This window comes from Mobula hypostoma, chromosome 18, assembly GCF_963921235.1.
Source record: "Mobula hypostoma chromosome 18, sMobHyp1.1, whole genome shotgun sequence".
NCBI lineage: Eukaryota > Metazoa > Chordata > Chondrichthyes > Myliobatiformes > Myliobatidae > Mobula > Mobula hypostoma.
The window spans coordinates 21,758,073-21,777,797 of NC_086114.1; the positions used below are offsets into that span (position 1 = coordinate 21,758,073).

The following is a 19,725-nucleotide window of genomic DNA, read 5'->3' on the forward strand; positions in this document are numbered from 1 at the left end:
ACCTATTATGCAGCTTACATTGGTTAGCCAACCAAGTCCTCAAAAGTGTTCTCATTCAATTTGCTTTCTCTCTGCGTGGTACGTTCTCTAGTTTTAATATTGTAATTAATTGAAATTTGATTTCTACACTTGACACCTTGGGAAGTTAAGAATTGTTCATAATTACTCATGTTATAGGTCTGTTACATAACTAACTCTATTATTGAAGCTATAAATACTTAAATGGATAGTGCACTAGCAATCAAAAGAAAGTTGAGCCAAAATTGTGGTTAAATTGTTGGTTTGGATGGTTGTCTTTTGAAGTTAGACTGAGAGTTAGCAAAATGATTTCAAATGAGCTAATGGGCCTTTATTCCCTCCAGGGATTCTCTGCTTGCAATGAGTTGGAAGCTGAGCTCTTCCTATGGGGATATAAAATTGGAGAGGGGGACAGTTTTGAGAGGAGAACAATAGCCAAGATCTCGGGCAAACTAATTTTGTAAGAAACTGGAGAAGTGACCAAGGATAACATTTTCCAGAGATTGATTGCACCTGAGTAAAAAGAAAGTCATGTATTATTTTTCATTTTATTTGTGATTAATCTTACTGCCACCATCCCTTTATCACAATAATCATAATAGTTTGAAAGTCCAAACTCCTTATAGACAAACTGGAATTAAACTCCAAACTCCAACGCCTCAAGCTGTAGCAGTGTCACGCTAGCTGCCCTATATGTTTAAAGTTTTGTTTCTATTACAGTGAAAAATGCAAAGGTACACTATTATATCCTTGTTTCATTTCAAGTTCCACTTTTGAGTTAACAATATATATAATATTGTTGAAGTGACAGTATTTGGAAGGAATATACTGTTAGATCTATTTCTAAGCCTTGCCCATTTGAAGTTGCAGACAGGGTTTTGGAGAAGCTCGGGAGTAAGTAAAATAGATAATGATAAAATACTTTAAACTCAGTTAAAGTTTATAGATAAACAGAAAATTTCAAATTGACTTTGGAGAATGACTGCCAGAATATTTATACTGTATTTATACTGAAGAAATGTATAATGGGATTGCATTTAGGTTGTTAGATCAGAGGCCTTGTTAATTATTGATTTTAAATTATCCAGGAATCAAAATTCTTGCCAAGATTTCAAAATTTAACCCATTGTCATTAGCATGAATGCTTAAAACTAATTTTCGAATTATCCTTTTTTTTTTACAATCTAGTCAGATATTTTGTGAAAGGGAAGGCATTGATTTTAGGATATAATTTCTCATAAGAGAATGTCTCACTTATCTTGATGTAGCAAAAAACTCATGGAGGTGCATGATGTTGCTTTACCTCTGCTGAAGAAGTTGGCATTAATTTGAGCATGCATCTGATGTCTGAAAAACATCTGAAGTTTATGAATCCTGGTGTTCACATTAGCATTTCTTATTCATTGTTCACTTTGTATTTGGTGGTGGAAACAAGCTGCTACCTACAAGACAGGTCCACGTTTTCCAAGTTCGATAATTTCCAAACAGAAAGTAATGAAATTCTTGTAAGTCTTTTCATGCTTATAGGAGGTCTCAATGTGCAACGTACAGAATAAATGTTATCCTTGTAAATAGTTGTGATATCCAATCCAGCATGTAGAAATGTTCTCACAAACTTACTGAGTAAATCCAACAGTATTCTGTATAAAAGAGGGAAAAGGTAGATAGTTCATGGCACCGAGTAAGAGATATTGTACTCAATAAGAACCCAAAGCATCATTTGATCACCTAATTTCTTTTCGATGTTGTTCACTATTTTTCTGTGGATGGGCATAGACTGTGGTCTGATGTGAGGCCTCCATGAATAATCAACTCAACCATTTCTACTGGTATTTGTTGAGGTTGAAATATTAAACAGGTAACTCGGTAGGCTTCTTAATATCCCCAATCCTCTTAGCTTATGAATTAGTACAAGATTCTTTGGATAACATTTCATTTCAAACATGACTCTTATGAAGAAGAGGTACTCAACCCTAGCTCAAGAACTGAACATTAAATTCCAGTAAAAATGGTTAAGCGGACAGAAAATGTGAATGACAGTAAATATTTTCTGGTTCTACTTGCAGAATGTTTCACTTCAGAATTCTGCCTGCAATGGCAGTTTTTGGCAACTTCTCCAGACAATACTATAGAGCAGCAGCAACCACAAATAAGCGTCGGCACAGATTAATGATAGTAACATTTGCTGGAGTGACAGCTGTTTCAGCAACAACAGGCTTATTATGGAAAAGGTAAGAGAAGTCTATATTGTCAGAAATACACAGAAGGGTGTGATTTCATTTTTAAAAATGACCAATATATAATCTCATTGTCTTTGAGAGGAAGGCCATTTTAGATGGTGGCAGGGAGAGGGGAAATTGTGTTATCATGCATCATTCTGCAAGAAAATTACTGTATTATTTTGTGTAACTTCCTGATGAGCAGGTACTGTTGGCTAGAGGGCTGAGAGTAAGTCATTTGGTGCACCACACACAATATTATTTCAATTGAAATAGAAAATTTTATGACTGACAATCTTCTTCCAGCTTACCACCCTGTTATTTTCATTTATACTAAATCAACAAGCATCTTTGGCCCAGGTTAATTAATTAATTAATGCCCCAGGTTATCCCCAAGTAGCTTTCTAGGCTATTTTAAAGGACAGTTAACCAGATTTCTATCAGTCTGGAGTAATATAAATAGGCCAGAATATGTCAGGATGACAAGTTTTTAATTAAAGAACATTAGCGAGCCAGTTGGGTTTTTATAGCAATTCGATAGTATCGTAATTGATGAAACCAGCTTTTTGCTTAATTAACTGAATTTAAGTACCCTGTCTGCCAAAATAGAATTTGGATTTTCACTCTGGATAACCAGTCCAGTCCTCAGGATAGCTGGTCCTATAATGTAACCTCTGGATCTCACGGCCCAGGGTAGTCTATCACTATGAAGAGTATCATGGTGTAATGTTGAATTGCCACAGTGTGATAATGTTTACTTTGCATCAATTATTTTTTAATTGTTGCTTCAAATCTATATGGATAGCATTGTTTAGAAACCATTCTCGGGCCGGCTGGTGGTGCAATGATATCAGACCTGGGAGCGGAGGTTCCCGGGTTCAAAACTAGTTGGGTCTGCCCCCGAGTACGCTTTCCATCCATGCCGGGTTGAGTGTGGAGATCGCAACTTGACCTCGTAAAATAAAAAGGGAAAATACTGCGAAGATGTCTGTGTGAGGAGTGACGTGCGACACAGTCTCTCTCTCGCTCCGCGCCTTGTAAAAGCCATGAAGAAGACATCATCACGGATGCACACATGGACATGCAGATGTGCACGCACAGACTCGCACGCATGCAGGCACGCGCCAAAAAAAAAGGAACCATTCTCTATTAATAGTGTACAAACAAAATTAATTTGTTTAAAATGTTTTATTTAGAGCTGTTCAAGTTTTGTAGTAATTGAGCTGAGGTTAGAGGAGTAAAAAATGTTATTGCTTTATGCATCGCTTCTTGGTTTATCAGGATTTCATCGATATTTTTGAAAGGACTACTTTATCTTCATTTTAAGCAAATTGATTTTTAAAAACTTTACATAACATTTCAGAACACTTGAAAAGCAAAGCTCAACAAATGGGGGCAGATGTATGTTAACTATCCTAAACTTGTGTTATCTGAATGGTTATATCAGTAGTATGTTACTTGTGGTAGCAAATGAAGATCAAGAGCCAGTTATTAATAGAAATGCCCTAAAGAATTTTGAGTGCTTAATAATCAATATGTTACCTTTTTAAAAGGCAACTGCAACAAATGTCTACAGAGCTGTAATGAACTAATAGCAACAATTTGCTGGAGCAACTCAGCAGGTTGAGCAGCATTGCCGGGAGGAAAGAAATTGTTGATATTTTGGGTCCTGGCACAGGGTTCCAAAATGTTGGCAGTTTCTTTCCTCCCACTGATGCTACTCAATGTGCTGAGATCCTCCAGCAGGTTGTGTATTGTTACCGATTCCAGCATCTGTTGTCTCTTGTGTCTGTTTTGTAAATTAACTAATGGTTGGTTTATCTCTCACTCTTCTATGATATTTGTCCAAGATGCATGATTTCCTACTCTTTCAATTATGCATTGTATTGTGTCTGATCAATTCATCTGAGCACCCAGATAAGGACATTGGATCAAAGATTGATCCAAAAAGGCATCACTTCATAAAGATGCAAGTCTCGTTCAATAATGATTTACTTGGGTTTTGTAAATGTTCCTCCAAGTAGTTTAGTTAGCTGCTTGTGAATCACTTTGAAACGTTAAGTCCAATATAATACAAAAGAAAGAGAAAATATTGGAGCTCTCAAAGATTTGTGGAGAGTTAAAAGCATTTTAGGCCAAGGAAGGATCATTGACTATAATGTAAACTTAGATTCTCCACACATTTTGCCAGATTGGCAGGTTTTCACTGCTCGTAGTATTTTTGCTTTTGTCAACATAAGATCATAGATACAAGCACAGAATATGGCCATTTGGCCTGTTGAGTCTGCTCCGTCATTCCATCATGGCTGACTTATTATCCCTCTCAATCCCATTCTCCTGCGTTTGACACCCTTACTAATAAAGAACCTATCAACCTCCACTTTAAGTATACCCAGTAACTTGGCCTCCACAGCTGTCTGTGACAATGAATTCCACAGATTCATCAGCATCTGGATAATGAAATTCCTCCTCATCTCTGGTTTAAAGGGACGTCTTTCTATTCTGAGGCTGTTCCCTCTGGTCTGAGACTCCTGCACTATAGGAAACATCTTCTCCATGTCCACTCTTTCTAGACCTTTCAATATTCAATAGCTCTCAATTAGATTCCCCCCTCATTCTTCTAAACTCCAGCGAGTACAGGCCCTGAGCCATCAAATGCTTCTCATATAGACATCTTAGTTTAAGGTAACTCTGTTTCTTACTCTTACTTTGCTCACTTTTTATCCTCCTTATATGAACTCATTTTCTTTTATAAATGGAAGATTGAACAGACAAAACAGTAGGAATAAATTATTCAGTTTTGGATTGTGAATTTAAAACCAGTGACTTCCCAAGGATTGATGCTGAGATCACAGTTCATGATCTGAATCAGTGATTTTTGAATCAAGGGATCAAAGTTAATTGAGGTTCAGCAGATTAATTCCTGCGATAATGAGTTTCTCAAATGAGGAAAGGTATAAAAACTGATATGATTGAAATGCTTGAAATTTTTTTTGCTTTTATGGGGTGGATGTGGTCTTGATGTTTCACTTGGCTGTCTAGAATCAGTACTCAGAGGTTGGCCATTCAGGACTAAGATGGGTAGAATTTTCATTTAACCCAGAGGCTAGTGAAATTTATGATATCGTCAATCATAAGACCATAAGATTTAGGAGCAGAAGTAGGCCATTCAGCCCGTTGAGTCTGCTCCGCCATTCAATCATGGGCTGATCCAATTCGTTCAGTCACCCCCACTCCCCTGCTTTCACCCCATACCCTTTGATGCCCTGGCTAATCAAGAACCTGTCTATCTCTGCCTTAAGTACACCTAATGACTTGGCCTCCACAGCCACTTGTGGCAACGAATTCCACAGATTTACCACCCACTGACTAAAGTAATTTCTCCGCATCTCAGTTCTAAAAGGACGTCCTTCAATCCTGAAGTTGTGCCCTCTTGTCTGAGAATCTCCTACCATGGGAAGTAACTTTACCATATCTAATCTGTTCAGGGTGACTGCTGCATGATGCACCAGGACTACAGGGCAATCCAGAAAACAGATGGTGATAGCCGGCTCAGCTGTTCTAGATTATGTGCACATTGATTTTATATTCAACTAGGACTGAACTATTTCTTCATTCTAATAGATAGCTACTCAAAATTACAGTGCTGGCATCTTTTCGGTCATGTGGAAAATTGCCTAGGTGTATCTTGTTCACTAAAAAGCAGGATAATTCCAATTAGACTAATGGAAGTCTATTTAGTCTGTTCTTAATCATCAGTAAAGTGATGAAAATGCCATTGATTGCAGCCTATGCTCTCCAATCCACAGCTAGGATTGACCAGATTTCTTGGTTTAATACATCATCACAGTTCCAGTTGTGAACGGAAGAGTTAAATTCCACAATTGAATTGAGAGTGTCTGCCCACAGTATTAAAATCTCTATAATGCCAAAGTGGCAGGCAACAATGATATCTGATGAGAGAGATTAATCACCTACGGCAGGACATTCAGTGACGTTGCCACATCTCCCACCACCAACATCCTCTATGGTTACCATTGACCAAAAATTCAACAGGACCAGCCACACACCTTGTAGCAAGAACAGGTCAGAGGCTGGGTATCTTGTAGTAAATGATTTGCTGACATGTCCTAAAGCCTTTCCACCATCTCCATGCCAGAAGTCAGAATAATTCCTACTCCCTACTTGCTAACTACAACTGTTAAGAGGCTTTGTACCACGAGGGTGCAACTGCCTTTTTGATTGGTATGCCATCCACCCTCAACACCCTTTATGTTTTGTATAACAGTTTTCTGCCATGTAAAATCGAATTTTCAGTTGAGTCCCATGAGTGGAGATGCGTTGTTCATCTCTTAACATTAATGATGAGTATCACAGCTTCTGGTTCACAGCAAATTAAATAAGATAGTTTAATGATATGACAACAACTAACAGTTTTTTAGGTTCACAACTTGACAAACTTGAGCGCTATGTTTCATCTTGAGCATAAATATGTGGAAAACTCTTTGGGTTTGGGAGTTGGGTACTGCTAGGCAGCGAAATGAACCCACAATGCATAAACGTCATGCATCAAAGGATGTGAGTTGAAAAAGAATAAAAAGAATCAAAATTTGTTGTTTCTTTCACATTTTGTATTTATAAAATTTTTACCACGAAGTCTCTAAGAGTGAATTTTATTTCATAAATCAGACTTCTGCGTAGTGATTTGTGAATTTGGTAAGGTTAAATTTCTGCAGCCTGAATGGCTCTGTCATTGGGGTTGCCTGTATCTTCTACAAAATGCACTGTAGTTACTCATCTAGAGTATTTCACAAGCACTTCCCAATCACATAGCTGTTACATAAGACCAGTAATTCAGGTGCATGGGAACACCATCACCTGAATGATTCCGTCTAAGGGGCATGCCATCCTAACCTAGATGTTGCAACTGTTCTCACTGTTGCTATATTGATGTTGCTACTTTCTCACTGGGTCAAAATCCTAGAACTTCCCAATAGCATCTTAAGTGTACCTTCACCTGAAGAATGACATCAGAATAACTGTTCATGAAGTCTGCTCATCACTGCAGTATCATCAGGGCTGGGTAATAAATTCTGCCCTTGCCAGCACTGCCCGGATTCTGGTAGATAAAGAAAGAAAACGCAAAGTATTACCAAAGGGTCCTTCTACCACTCAGCAACCAACTGGAAAATATTGCTAACTTTTGAATTTAAACATTTGTCAGAATAGTTGGTCTCTGTTAATGGCTCATATCGCCACTTGTAGCTTTCAGCGACAGTTTGTATATTTTAATGTGTTTTTATCATCTGGCATCCAGCAACAAAGCTGAATGCTCTGTCAGTAATGCAAAGGAAATGTTGAAAACACGAGTTGGACAGTATATCTGCTTGCTCAGTGAGCCACAAGGTTGTCTTGTTCTTTCTCATGCATGCACCATTCTTCACTTTACTATGGGATACAGGTGTCCCCCACTTTTCGAACGTTCGCTTTACGAAACCTCACTGTTACGAAAGACCTATATTAGTTACCTGTTCTCACTGTTACGAAAAAAGGCAGCGCGCAAAAAAAAGCAGCATGCGCCGCAAGCAGCCGCTCCTCCCCCGGATTCAGAACTGCATTCTCACTGGCATTGTTTAAACATGTGCCTGTCAGCATCTGTTTGCAAGATGAGTTCTAAGGTATCGGAAAAGCCTAAAAGAGCTCATAAGGGTGTTATACTTAGCGTAAAACTAGACATAATTAAGCGTTTCAATCATGGTGAACGAAGTAAGGACAAAGTGAGTTTGGCTTGTGGAAGTTGACGAAGATGATGTTGAAGAGGTTTTGGCATCCCATGACCAAGAACTGATAGGTAAAGAGATGATGCAATTGGAAGAGGAAAGGATAACAATCGAAACTGAATGCAGTAGTGAACAGACTGAAAGTGAAGTCGTCCAGGAACTGATCGTGAAGCAACTGCGTGAGATTTTCGCTGCAATGATAAAGTACGACTTTAATTTTGGAAGGGTACGTCGGTTTAGGGCATACTTGCAAGATGGTCTGAGTGCTTACAAAGAACTGTATGATAGGAAAATGCGTGAGGCTAAGCAGTCAAGCAAGCCTTCCAGATCAGCCACAGCAGACGACAAACCTCGACCTTCGACATCGAGGCAGGCAGACATAGTAATAGTGGACAGAAGACCTAGGGTAATGGATGGATTGAAGGAAATTTATATTAGGCAGGAAATGGTGTTGGATAGGCTGTTGGGTCTGAAGGCTGATAAGTCCCCAGGACCTGATGGTCTGCATCCCAGGGTACTTAAGGAGGTGGCTTTAGAAATCGTGGACGCATTGGTAATCATTTTCCAATGTTCTATAGATTCAGGATCAGTTCCTGTGGATTGAAGGGTGGCTAATGTTGTCCCTCTCATCAAGAAGGGAGGAAGAGAGAAAACAGGGAATTATAGACCAGTTAGCCTGACGTCGGTGGTGGGAAAGATGCTGGAGTCAATTATAAAAGATGAAATTACGATACATCTGGATAGTAGTAACAGGATTGGTCCGAGTCAGCATGGATTTATGAAGGGGAAATCGTGCTTGACTAATCTGGAATTTTTTGAGGATGTAACTATGAAAACGGACAAGGGAGAGCCAGTGGATGTAGTGTACCTGGACTTTCAGAAAGCATTTGATAAATCCCACATGGGAAATTAGTGGGCAAAATTAGGGCACATGGTATTGGGGGCAGAGTACTGACATGGATTGAAAATTGGCTGGCTGACAGAAAACAAAGAGTGGCGATTAACGGGTCCTCTTCGGAATGGCAGGCGGTGACCAGTGAGGTACCGCAGGGTTCAGTGCTCGGACCGCAGCTGTTTACAATGTATATTAATGATTTAGGTGAGGGAATTAAAAGTAACATTAGCAAATTTGCCGATGACACAAAGCTGGGAGGCAGTGTGAAATGTGAGGAGGATGTTATGAGAATGCAGGGTGACTTGGACAGGCTGGGTGAGTGGGCAGATGCAGTTTAATGTGGATAAATGTGAGGTTATCCACTTTGGTGGTAAGAACAGGAAGGCAGATTATTATCTAAATGGAGTCAAGTTAGCAAAAGGGGAAGCACAATGAGATCTAGGTGTTCTTGTACGTCAGTCACTGAAAGCAAGCATGCAAGTACAGCAGGCAGTGAAAAAAAGCTAATGGCATTCTGGCCTTCATAACAAGGGGAATTGAGTATAAGAGCAAAGAGGTCCTTCTGCAGCTGTTCAGGGCCCTGGTGAGACCACACCTGGAGTACTGTGTGCAGTTTTGGTCTCCAAATTTGAGGAAGGATATTCTTGCTATTGAGGGAGTGCAGCGTAGGTTCACAAGGTTAATTCCCGGGATGGCAGGACTGTTGTATGTTGAAAGATTGGAGCGACTGGGCTTGTATACTCTGGAATTTAGAAGGCTGAGTGGGATCTTATTGAAACATATAAGATTATTAAGGGATTGGACACACTGCAGGCAGGAAGCATGTTCCCGCTGATGGGAGAGTCCAGAACCAGAGGCCACAGTTTAAGAATTAGGAGTAAGCCATTTAGAACAGAGTTGAGGAAAAACTTTTTCACCCAGAGAGTGGTGGATATATGGAATGCTCTGCCCCAGAAGGCTGTGGAGGCCAAGTCTCTGGATGCTTTCAAAAAAGAGATGGATAGAGCTCTTAAAGATAGTGGAATCAAAGGTTATGGGGATAAGGCAGGAACTGGATACTGATAGTGGATGATCAGCCATGATCACAGTGAATGGCGGTGCTGGCTTGAAGGGCCGAATGGCCTACTGCATCTATTGTCTATTGACATAGAAGAAGCGACAACAAGATGACACCCCAGTGTCCCACCACCCCAACTCCCGGGCTGTAGACCGATACATTGCCGCGGAGAATGCAGCGGTAGCCGGTACGCACCCAACGCATTTTTAAGAAAAAAGCTGAAATAAGCAAGCTAATTAATTAGGTGCCGCCCGGCACGTAAATGTCAGCCCAGATCAGAGGCGATTGCCGATTGCGTCGCTTCTGATCTGGGCCGACATTTACGTGCCAGGCGGCACCTAATTAATTAGCTTGTCTATTTCGACTTTTTTCTGAAAGATGTGCTGGATGCATCTCGGCTACTGCTGTATCGCTGTATTCTTCGCGGATCGGTATCAGTCGGCAGCCTGGAGGTGGGAAACACTGTACCACTCCAACCTCCAACGACTCAGCCTACCACACCATCATCAGTGTGCTCGGTGCTGTCTTTCCGATTCCGGTAAGTGATACTACACTGTACATACATTATTTCTGCTTTATATAGGCTGTGTATTTTTATGTGTTATTTGGTATGATTTGGCAGCTCCATAGCTTAAAGATTACTGGAGAGAGTGTTTCTGCCGAGAGCGCTTGCGTAAGATTTTCGCTACGGAGAACAGTGTGACAATGATTGTAGAGAAGTATTTCTACTTTATATAGGCTGTGTATTTATCATATCATTCCTGCTTTTACGGTATGTTACTGTTATTTTAGGTTTTATGTGTTATTTGGCATGATTTGCTAGGTTATTTTTGGGTCTGCGAATGCTCACAAGTTTTTCCCATATAAATAAATGGTAATTACTTCTTTGCTTTACGATATTCCGGCTTACGAACCGTTTCATAGGAACTTTCCACCTTCAGATGGCGGGGGAAACTTGTATTCCCATTGAACAATACTGAGATGCTTGTGGATTGCTCCTTTAAAACAAGGTAGAACTTGTGCAGCTTAACCTGAAGGGGAGAGCAGGAAAGAGGAAAAGAAATCAGAAATTATGGTTCTTTTTGTTTACCCGGCAAACAGTTCTAGGTAGAGATTAGGTAAGGGTATTCAATCAGCTTTTAGAATATTTGTAAGAGCGCTAAGTACTTGAAATTATGGTAAGGATCAATAACACATAGAAGAAAGTTTCTGTGGACTGCATTTTGTTTGATGCAGATGATGAAGAGGGAATGGAAAAATATCAAAAATGTTACTGAGCAGTCCTGAGGAGCTGTCATTGAAGAACAGTGCACTCAGGTTCTGCTTAACCCTGAGGATGCATTCCTCGGAAGTGGAGCGCCATGTAAACTAGCACTATGCAGGGTCATTATAACATTACATAAATGGACATGTGTGCCTGATTTTAAGACATCAAACCTGAAATATTATTATTTTATGTATACACAGTAATTCATGGAGTAATAAACACGAAATAGGCCTAACCTGTACATCAGTGGAGCAGCAACACATCGCAGCAGCAGAGAGAAGCAGGCTGTGGTTATACCTTAGAGGAGGCACCAGCTTGTGGGTTCTCCTCTACTTTGGCTTCTTCATGTAGGCATCGAGATTTGACTGCCTTTTCTTAAGCTTCCCTTCATGAAGCAGTTCTCAGGAGCAGGAAATCATGACTAGTACACCTTTCTTTGCCTTGTTGCTTTGCTCCCAGTCAGGGTCATTGTCGAGGAACTAGTGCATGATTTCTGTGATGCTAATGCTGAGGAATTTTGTGGTGAGATTTCTTGCTGGTGTTTCCTCTCCTCCAGTTGTGATCTCAGATTCACCCAGGATGCATTGCTCTGCCAATTCTTGAAGCTGTTTGTTATTAAGGCTCTCACCATGCAAATGAAGTAATTCTTCAACATCGCCATAATTAACGTCCTCTAATCCTACTTCATTGGCCAGTTCAACGATGTTTTGGGTGACCGGTTCCGTCTGAGATCCTAGGAGTTTCACATCCATGCTACTTCTTTTCCTGGACATCCTAGACATACTACCCTCACTGGAAGTTACAAGCTGTTTTCCAGGCGTTATGGATAAAAAAAAATGGAATAAATTGGCAAGGGAGCAAGAACGTTTACACATGCAGGGGAGACAGAGCATATGTAAAGATTAGAGTAAATTCAACTTTATTGTCATTGTGCCGAGTACAGATACAAAGCCAATGAAATGCAGGTAGCATCTAACCAGAAATGCAAAGAATAGTGTTATTTACAAAATAACTGCAAATAAAAAGTAAGTGCTACAGCACACAAATATACAGCCAATAAAGCACTCTTCATTGGCTGATTGCTTACTGTAATGGCGGCTGCTCTTGAAGTTTTAAGTGTTGTTCAGAATTAATTATTGTGATTTGAAAAAATTTTCAATAAAGAATTGAATAACTGCATTGTAACGAATCAGCGCTACGAGGGATAGCGTTATGTGGGTCTGCGTGTACATGGGAAAATAGGAGCAGATGCAGTCCATTGCAGCCTTTGAATGTTTTCAGATTTTCTTTGACAATGTTATGTACTTCCTCTTTTGTCACACACCTTGATAGCTTTTGTATTCAGAAGCTTTCATAAACATATTCAGTGACCAAGGCTTCAGAGCCTTCTGGTCATCTTGGCCTATAAATATTTAGTCAACTTGATTTGCCCTCGTGGTCAGTAAAACGAATGAGTTAAGGCAAACTTGCGTAAGTCTACATTGGTGAATTGGCAGTGGAGAAAATCAGCAGCTTTAAAGGACATTAACATATCTGATTGCCTGTATTGGATCCATCACATATATACAATCACATTGTTTTGACCAGTAAAACATGGAGGAACCTTCATGAACTCCCACAGCCTCCAATGACCCTGTGATTTCAATCTCTGAGGCCAATGTGGGAGCATCCTTTGGAGGGTGAACCTACGAAAGGCATCCAGCCCAGATGGGGAATTTGACTTGAGTACAAAAGACCTATACTGATCAATTAGCTGGATAATTCACTGAGATCTTTTTGCTTCAAGCGGGCTTCGATTATACCAGTACCTAAGAAGAACGTGGTTGCCTGCCTGAATGACTATTGTCCAGGTGGTACTTATCACCACTATGATGAGGTACTTTGGGAGCTTGGTGATGAAATGCATTTGCTCCTGCCTGAGAACCAACTTGGATCCACTCCAATTTGCCTACCGGTATAAGAGGTTTACAGCAAATGCCATTTCATTTACTTTTCATTCTATCTTGGAACATCTGGGCAGCAAAGATGCATACAACAGACTGTTCTCTTTTTGACTACAGCTCAGCATTGAATACTATCATCCCCACTGTAACTTAATCAATGAGCTTCAATGGTTCAATTTAATATCAGAATGTATACAGAATACAACCTGAAAGACCTTGGCCTCAATACTTCCTTGTTCAGTTGGGTCATCGATTTCCTCTCTTGCAGACCCAAGTCAGTTCATATTGGCAACAACATCTCCACAGTCTCTATCAGCACAGGTGCACCACAAGGCTGTGTGCTTAGCCCTCAGCTCTTGTCAGTTTATACTTGTGACAGTAAGGCTAAGCACATCTCCAGTGCCGTATCTAAGTTTGCTGATGACACCACTGTTGGCCAAATCAAAGATGGTGACGAATCTGCACATCGGTTGAGCGATGCCACAGTAACAATCTCTCACTCAATGTCAGCAAGACCAAGGAGCTGATTATTGGCTACATGAGGAGGAAGTCAGAAGGAGCCAGTCCACATCAGGGTATCAGGTGGAAAGGGTCAGCAACTTTGAACTTCTCAATGTTAACATTTCAAAGGGTCTGTCCTGGGCCCACCACATACTGTAAGTGCAATTACAAAGAAAGCATACTAGTGCTTTTACTTTCTTAGAAGTTTATAACGATTCAGCATGACTTCTAAATCTTTGACAAACGTCTACAAATGTATGATGAAGAAGTATTTGACTGGTTGAACTATGACCTAGTATGAAAACATCAATGTTCTTGAATGAAAAAGCCTACAAAAAATCATGGATATGGTCCAGTCCATCACGAAAAAGTATTGTTGCAGGAAAGCAGCATCCATCAGGGACCCCACCACCACCCAGGTTATTGTCATTACTTGCAGCTGCCATCAGAAAAATGGTATAAGAGCCTCAGGACTCCCACCACCAGGTTCAGGAACAGTTATTGCTCCTGAACCAAAGGGGATAACTTCACTCAACTTCACTTGCACCATCACTAAACTGTTTCTACACCCATAGACTTACTTTCATGGAGTCTTCATCTCACGTTTCTGATATTGATTGCTTATTTATTTTTTTTATTATTATTATTGGTTTTATTTTTTTTCTCAGCTTAAACTGGTGAAACCTGAGGTACAGATATAGCCAAGCACACTCGTTTGTCAGTTGTTAGGAACTTTTAGACTATCTAGCGGTACAAAATCAAGAGTGAACAGTACGTGAGAAGCTGCCTTAAGTCAGGTGATACATGCTTTCAGGCTTTGGTATCTTCTTGACTGGTGAGGGGAGAAGGGAAATGTCTTGGGGGGGGGAGGGGTGCGCACCATCCTTGATTATTTTGGCTGCCTTCCAAAGCCAGTGGTAAATGTAGACAGAGTCAATGGAGGGATGGCAGGTTTGCATGATTGGCTGGCTGCATTTACAGCTCTACAATTTTTTTTGTTGTTTTAAATGGAAGGAGCAGTTACAAGCTGTAATGCACCTGCATAGGATTCTGATCAGAGCCATGGGCGTACCAAACCTCAGCCTCCTGAGGAAGTAGAGTCAGGGCTGTGTTTTCTTAGTTGTAGAGTCAAGCCTGGGACAGGAACTACAGTCCCATTTATTTTTTAAGTATGTTTTAGAATTTTATAAATACAGTTTTTGAATCATTCCTTGAGTTTAGCGACCTTGTATGCTTGTGAAAATGGAGGAGCCCCACAAGTGAGTTAAGTATTTCTTCACTTTTATAATTTATTATACCGCATGGATAGCAGCTGACTTATTTACTCATTCATCATTGTTCAAGTTACATGCTCAATCTTTTTGGAAGGCTGATGCATTGATGTTCTGAAATGTTTGCAGTGTTCAGAAATATCAATTACAATATTCATTACCTGCTCAAAGCACATATCATGTATCTGACAAGCATGTCAATTTGATACAAGTTAGATACACACAATAGACACAAGAATATGAATGAAAGTAAAATCCAATAATTTTATAGTGTACATCAATTTGCATTATAACGAATAGCTTGTAAATTTTTTGTCCAGCCTGTACACAGAAGTGTTAATCATACATTTCATGCTTCATTTCTCACAAGACGTTGAATTGTGGTCTTGTTCACTTTCTCCATTTTATTAACTCCATTTCTCAAGCTGTAACTTTATAATTCTGCTGAACTGTATTTTGCATATATAGAGCAAAAGTAAAGCGACACTGCTTATGGATTGTTCGCACTGCTTATGGATTGTTCGTCCTGCTCCCATAATGGAAGAGGCTACGCATCATCCACGCCAGAACCATTAGATTCCAAAAAAAAAGTAAAAGAATTCTTTCTTTCTCCCTAGGCCTCCCGTCCTATGATCCTCTCGTATCCCATTTGCCAATCAACTTTCCAGCTCTTAGCTCCATCCCTCTCCCTCCTGTCTTCTCCTGTCATTTTGGATCTCCCTCTTTCAAATCTCTTACTATCTCTTTCAGTTAGTTCTGACAAAGGGTCTCGGCCCGAAACGTCGACTGTACCTCTTCCGAAATTTGCTGCCTGGCCTGCTGCGTTCACCAGCATTTTTTATGTGTGTTGCAAGAAAAAAAATCTGTTACTTCCCCAAGCCGTCAGGCTGATCGACACCTCCACCTATTAACCAACCCTCGCCTCCCCCCGCCACTGCAAACATATCATAAGGAAGAGAAGCAACACACATAAAAGTTGCTGGTGAACGCAGCAGGCCAGGCAGCATCTCTAGGAAGAGGTGCAGTCGACGTTTCAGGCCGAGACCCTTCGTCAGGACTAACTGAAGGAAGAGTGAGTGAGGGATTTGAGAGGGGGAGGGGGAGATCCAAAATGATAGGAGAAGACAGGAGGGGGAGGGATGGAGCCAAGAGCTGGACAGGTGATATGCAAAAGAGATACGAGAGGATCATGGGACAAGAGATCCGGGAAGAAAGACGGAGGGGGCGGGGGGGACCCAAGAGGATGGGCAAGGGGTATATTCAGAGGGACAGAGGAAGAAAAAGGAGAATGAGAGCAAGAATGTGTGTATAAAAATAAGTAACAGATGGGGTACGAGGGGGAGGTGGGGCATTAGCGGAAGTTAGAGAAGTCGATGTTCATGCCATCAGGTTGGAAGGTACCCAGACGGAATATAAGGTGTTGTTCCTCCAACCTGTGTGGCTTCATCTTTACAGTAGAGGAGGCCGTGGATAGACATGTCAGAATGGGAATGGGATGTGGAATTAAAATGTGTGGCCACTGGGAGATCCTGCTTTCTCTGGCGGACAGAGCGTAGGTGTTCAACAAAGCGGTCTCCCAGTCTGCGTCGGGTCTCGCCAATATATAAAAGGCCACATCGGGAGCACCGGACGCAGTATATCACCCCAGCTGACTCACAGGTGAAGTGTTGCCTCACCTGGAAGGACTGTTTGGGGCCCTGAATGGTGGTAAGGGAGGAAGTGTAAGGGCGTGTGTAGCACTTGTTCCGCTTACACGGATAAGTGCCAGGAGGGAGATCAGTGGGGAGGGATGGGGGGGACGAATGGACAAGGGAGTCGCGTAGGGAGCGATCCCTGCAGAATGCAGAGAGATGGGGGGAGGGAAAGATGTGCTTAGTGGTGGGATCCCATTGGAGGTGGTGGAAGTTACGGAGAATAATATGTTGAACCCGGAGGCTGGTGGGGTGGTAGGTGAGGACCAGGGGAACCCTATTCCTAGTGGGGTGGCGGGAGGATGGAGTGAGAGCAGATGTACGTGAAATGGGGGAGATGCGTTTAAGAGCAGAGTTGATAGTGGAGGAAGGGAAGCCCCTTTCTTTAAAAAAGGAAGACATCTCCCTCATCCTAGAATGAAAAGCCTCATCCTGAGAACAGATGTGGCGGAGATGGAGGAATTGCGAGAAGGGGATGGCATTTTTGCAAGGGACAGGGTAAGAAGAGGAATAGTCCAGATAGCTGTGAGAGTCAGTAGGCTTATAGTAGACATCAGTGGATAAGCTGTCTCCAGAGACAGAGACAGAAAGATCTAGAAAGAGGAGGGAGGTGTCGGAAATGGACCAGGTAAACTTGAGGGCAGGGTGAAAGCTGGAAGCAAAGTTAATAAAGTCAACGAGCTCTGCATGCGTGCAGGAAGCAGCGCCAATGCAGTCATCGATGTAGCGAAGGAAAAGTGGGGGACAGATACCAGAATAGGCACGGCATATAGATTGTTCCACAAAGCCAACAAAAAGGCAGGCATAGCTAGGACCCATACGGATGCCCATAGCTACACCTTTAGTTTGGAGGAAGTGGGAGGAGCCAAAGGAGAAATTATTAAGAGTAAGGACTAATTCCGCTAGACGGAGCAGAGTGGTGGTAGAGGGGAACTGATTAGGTCTGGAATCCAAAAAGAAGCGGAGAGCTTTGTGACCTTCCTGATGGGGGGGATGGAAGTATATAAGGACTGGACATCCACGGTGAAAATAAAGCGGTGGGGGCCAGGGAACTTAAAATCATTGAAAAGTTTAAGAGCGTGGGAAGCGTCACGAACATAGGTAGGAAGGGATTGAACAAGGGGGGATAAAACTGTGTCGAGGTATGCAGAAACGAGTTCGGTGGGGCATGAGCAAGCTGAGACAATAGGTCTGCCAGGACAGGCAGGTTTGTGGATCTTGGGTAGGAGGTAGAAACGGGAAGTGCGAGGTGTGGGAACTATAAGGTTGGTAGCAGTGGATGGGAGATCCCCTGAGCGGATAAAGTCGGTGATGGTGTGGGAGACAATGGCCTGGTGCTCCTTAGTGGGGTCACGATCGAGGGGTAAATAAGAGGAGGTATCCGCGAGTTGTCGCTGTGCCTCGGCAAGGTAGAGGTCAGTACGCCAGACTACAACAGCACCCCTCTTATCGGCGGGTTTAATAATAAGGTTAGGATTAGTGCGGAGGGAGTGGAGAGCAGAGCGTTCCGAAGGATTGAGGTTGGAATGGGGACAAGGTGCGGTGAAGTCGAGACGGTTGATGTCCCGTCGGCAGTTAGCGATAAAGAGATCCAGAGCAGGCGGAAGACCAGAGCGGGGTGTCCATGAAGAAGAGGAGGGTTGAAGACGGGAGAAGGGGTCATCAGTGGGGGTGGAAGAGTCCTTGCAGAAGAAGTAGGCTCGGAGACGGAGACGGCGGAAGAAAGGTTCCGCATCCTGGCGAACACGGAACTCGCTGAGGTGTGGGCGAAGCGGGACAAAGGTGAGGCCCTTACTGAGGACAGAGCGCTCTGCCTCTGACAGTTGAAGGTCGGAGGGGATGGTAAAGACCTGGCACGGATGAGAGCTGGGATCAGAGGGGGGAGGGGGGAGGCTGGGGGTGTCAATGGAGAGGGGAGGGTTGGGGTGAGAGGAAAAGTCCCCCACTTTTCCTTCGCTACATCGACGACTGCATTGGCGCTGCTTCCTGCACGCATGCAGAGCTCGTTGACTTTATTAACTTTGCCTCCAACTTTCACCCTGCCCTCAAGTTTACCTGGTCCATTTCCGACACCTCCCTCCCCTTTCTAGATCCTTCTGTCTCTGTCTCTGGAGACAGCTTATCCACTGATGTCTACTATAAGCCTACCGACTCTCACAGCTATCTGGACTATTCCTCTTCTCACCCTGTCTCTTGCAAAAACGCCATCCCCTTCTCGCAATTCCTCCGTCTCCGCCGCATCTGCTCTCAGGATGAGGCTTTTCATTCCAGGACGAGGGAGATGTTTTCCTTTTTTTAAAGAAAGGGACTTCCTTTCCTCCATTATCAACTCTGCTCTTAAACGCATCTCCCCCATTTCACGTACATCTGCTCTCACTCCATCCTCCCGCCACCCCACTAGGAATAGAGTTCCCCTGGTCCTCACCTACACCCCACCAGCCTCCGGGTCCAACATATTATTCTCCGTAACTTCCGCCACCTCCAACGGGATCCCACCACATCTTTCCCTCCCCCCCCGCATTCCGCAGGAATCGCTCCCTACGCGACTCCCTTGCCCATTCGTCCCCCCCATCCCTCCCCACTGATCTCCCTCCTGGCACTTATCCGTGTAAGCGGAACAAGTGCTACACATGCCCTTACACTTCCTCCCTTACCACCATTCAGGGCCCCAGACAGTCCCTCCAGGTGAGGCAACACTTCACCTGTGAGTCAGCTGGGGTGATGTACTGCGTCTGGTGCTCCCGATGTAGCCTTTTATATATTGGCGAGACCCGACACAGACTGGGAGACCACTTTGCTGAACGCCTACGCTCTGTCCGCCAGAGAAAGCAGGATCTCCCAGTGGCCACACATTTTAATTCCACATCCCATTCCCATTCTGACATGTCTATCCACGGCCTCCTCTACTGTAAAGATGAAGCCACACTCAGGTTGGAGGAACAACACCTTATATTCCGTCTGGGTAGCCTCCAACCTGATAGCAGGAACATCGACTTCTCTAACTTCCGCTAATGCTCCACCTCCCCCTCGTACCCCATCTGTTACTTATTTTTATACACACATTCTTGCTCTCATTCTCCTTT

General features: G+C 42.6%; 1 protein-coding gene across 3 annotated transcripts in view; it reads left to right on the forward strand.

Annotated features, from left to right (window-relative positions):
* micu1 (mitochondrial calcium uptake 1) overlaps positions 1-19,725 on the forward strand; it is a 136,397-nt gene that overhangs the window by 31,089 nt on the left and 85,583 nt on the right. For 2 of the 3 annotated variants that reach the window (XM_063070561.1, XM_063070560.1), the window contains exon 3: positions 2,085-2,249. The exons of the other annotated variant lie outside the window; for it this stretch is intronic. In XM_063070561.1, coding sequence (XP_062926631.1) covers positions 2,086-2,249 — 164 coding nt within the window. In that variant the 5' untranslated portion in view covers position 2,085. The remainder of the gene's footprint in view (positions 1-2,084; positions 2,250-19,725) is intronic. 3 annotated transcript variants of the gene reach the window in all.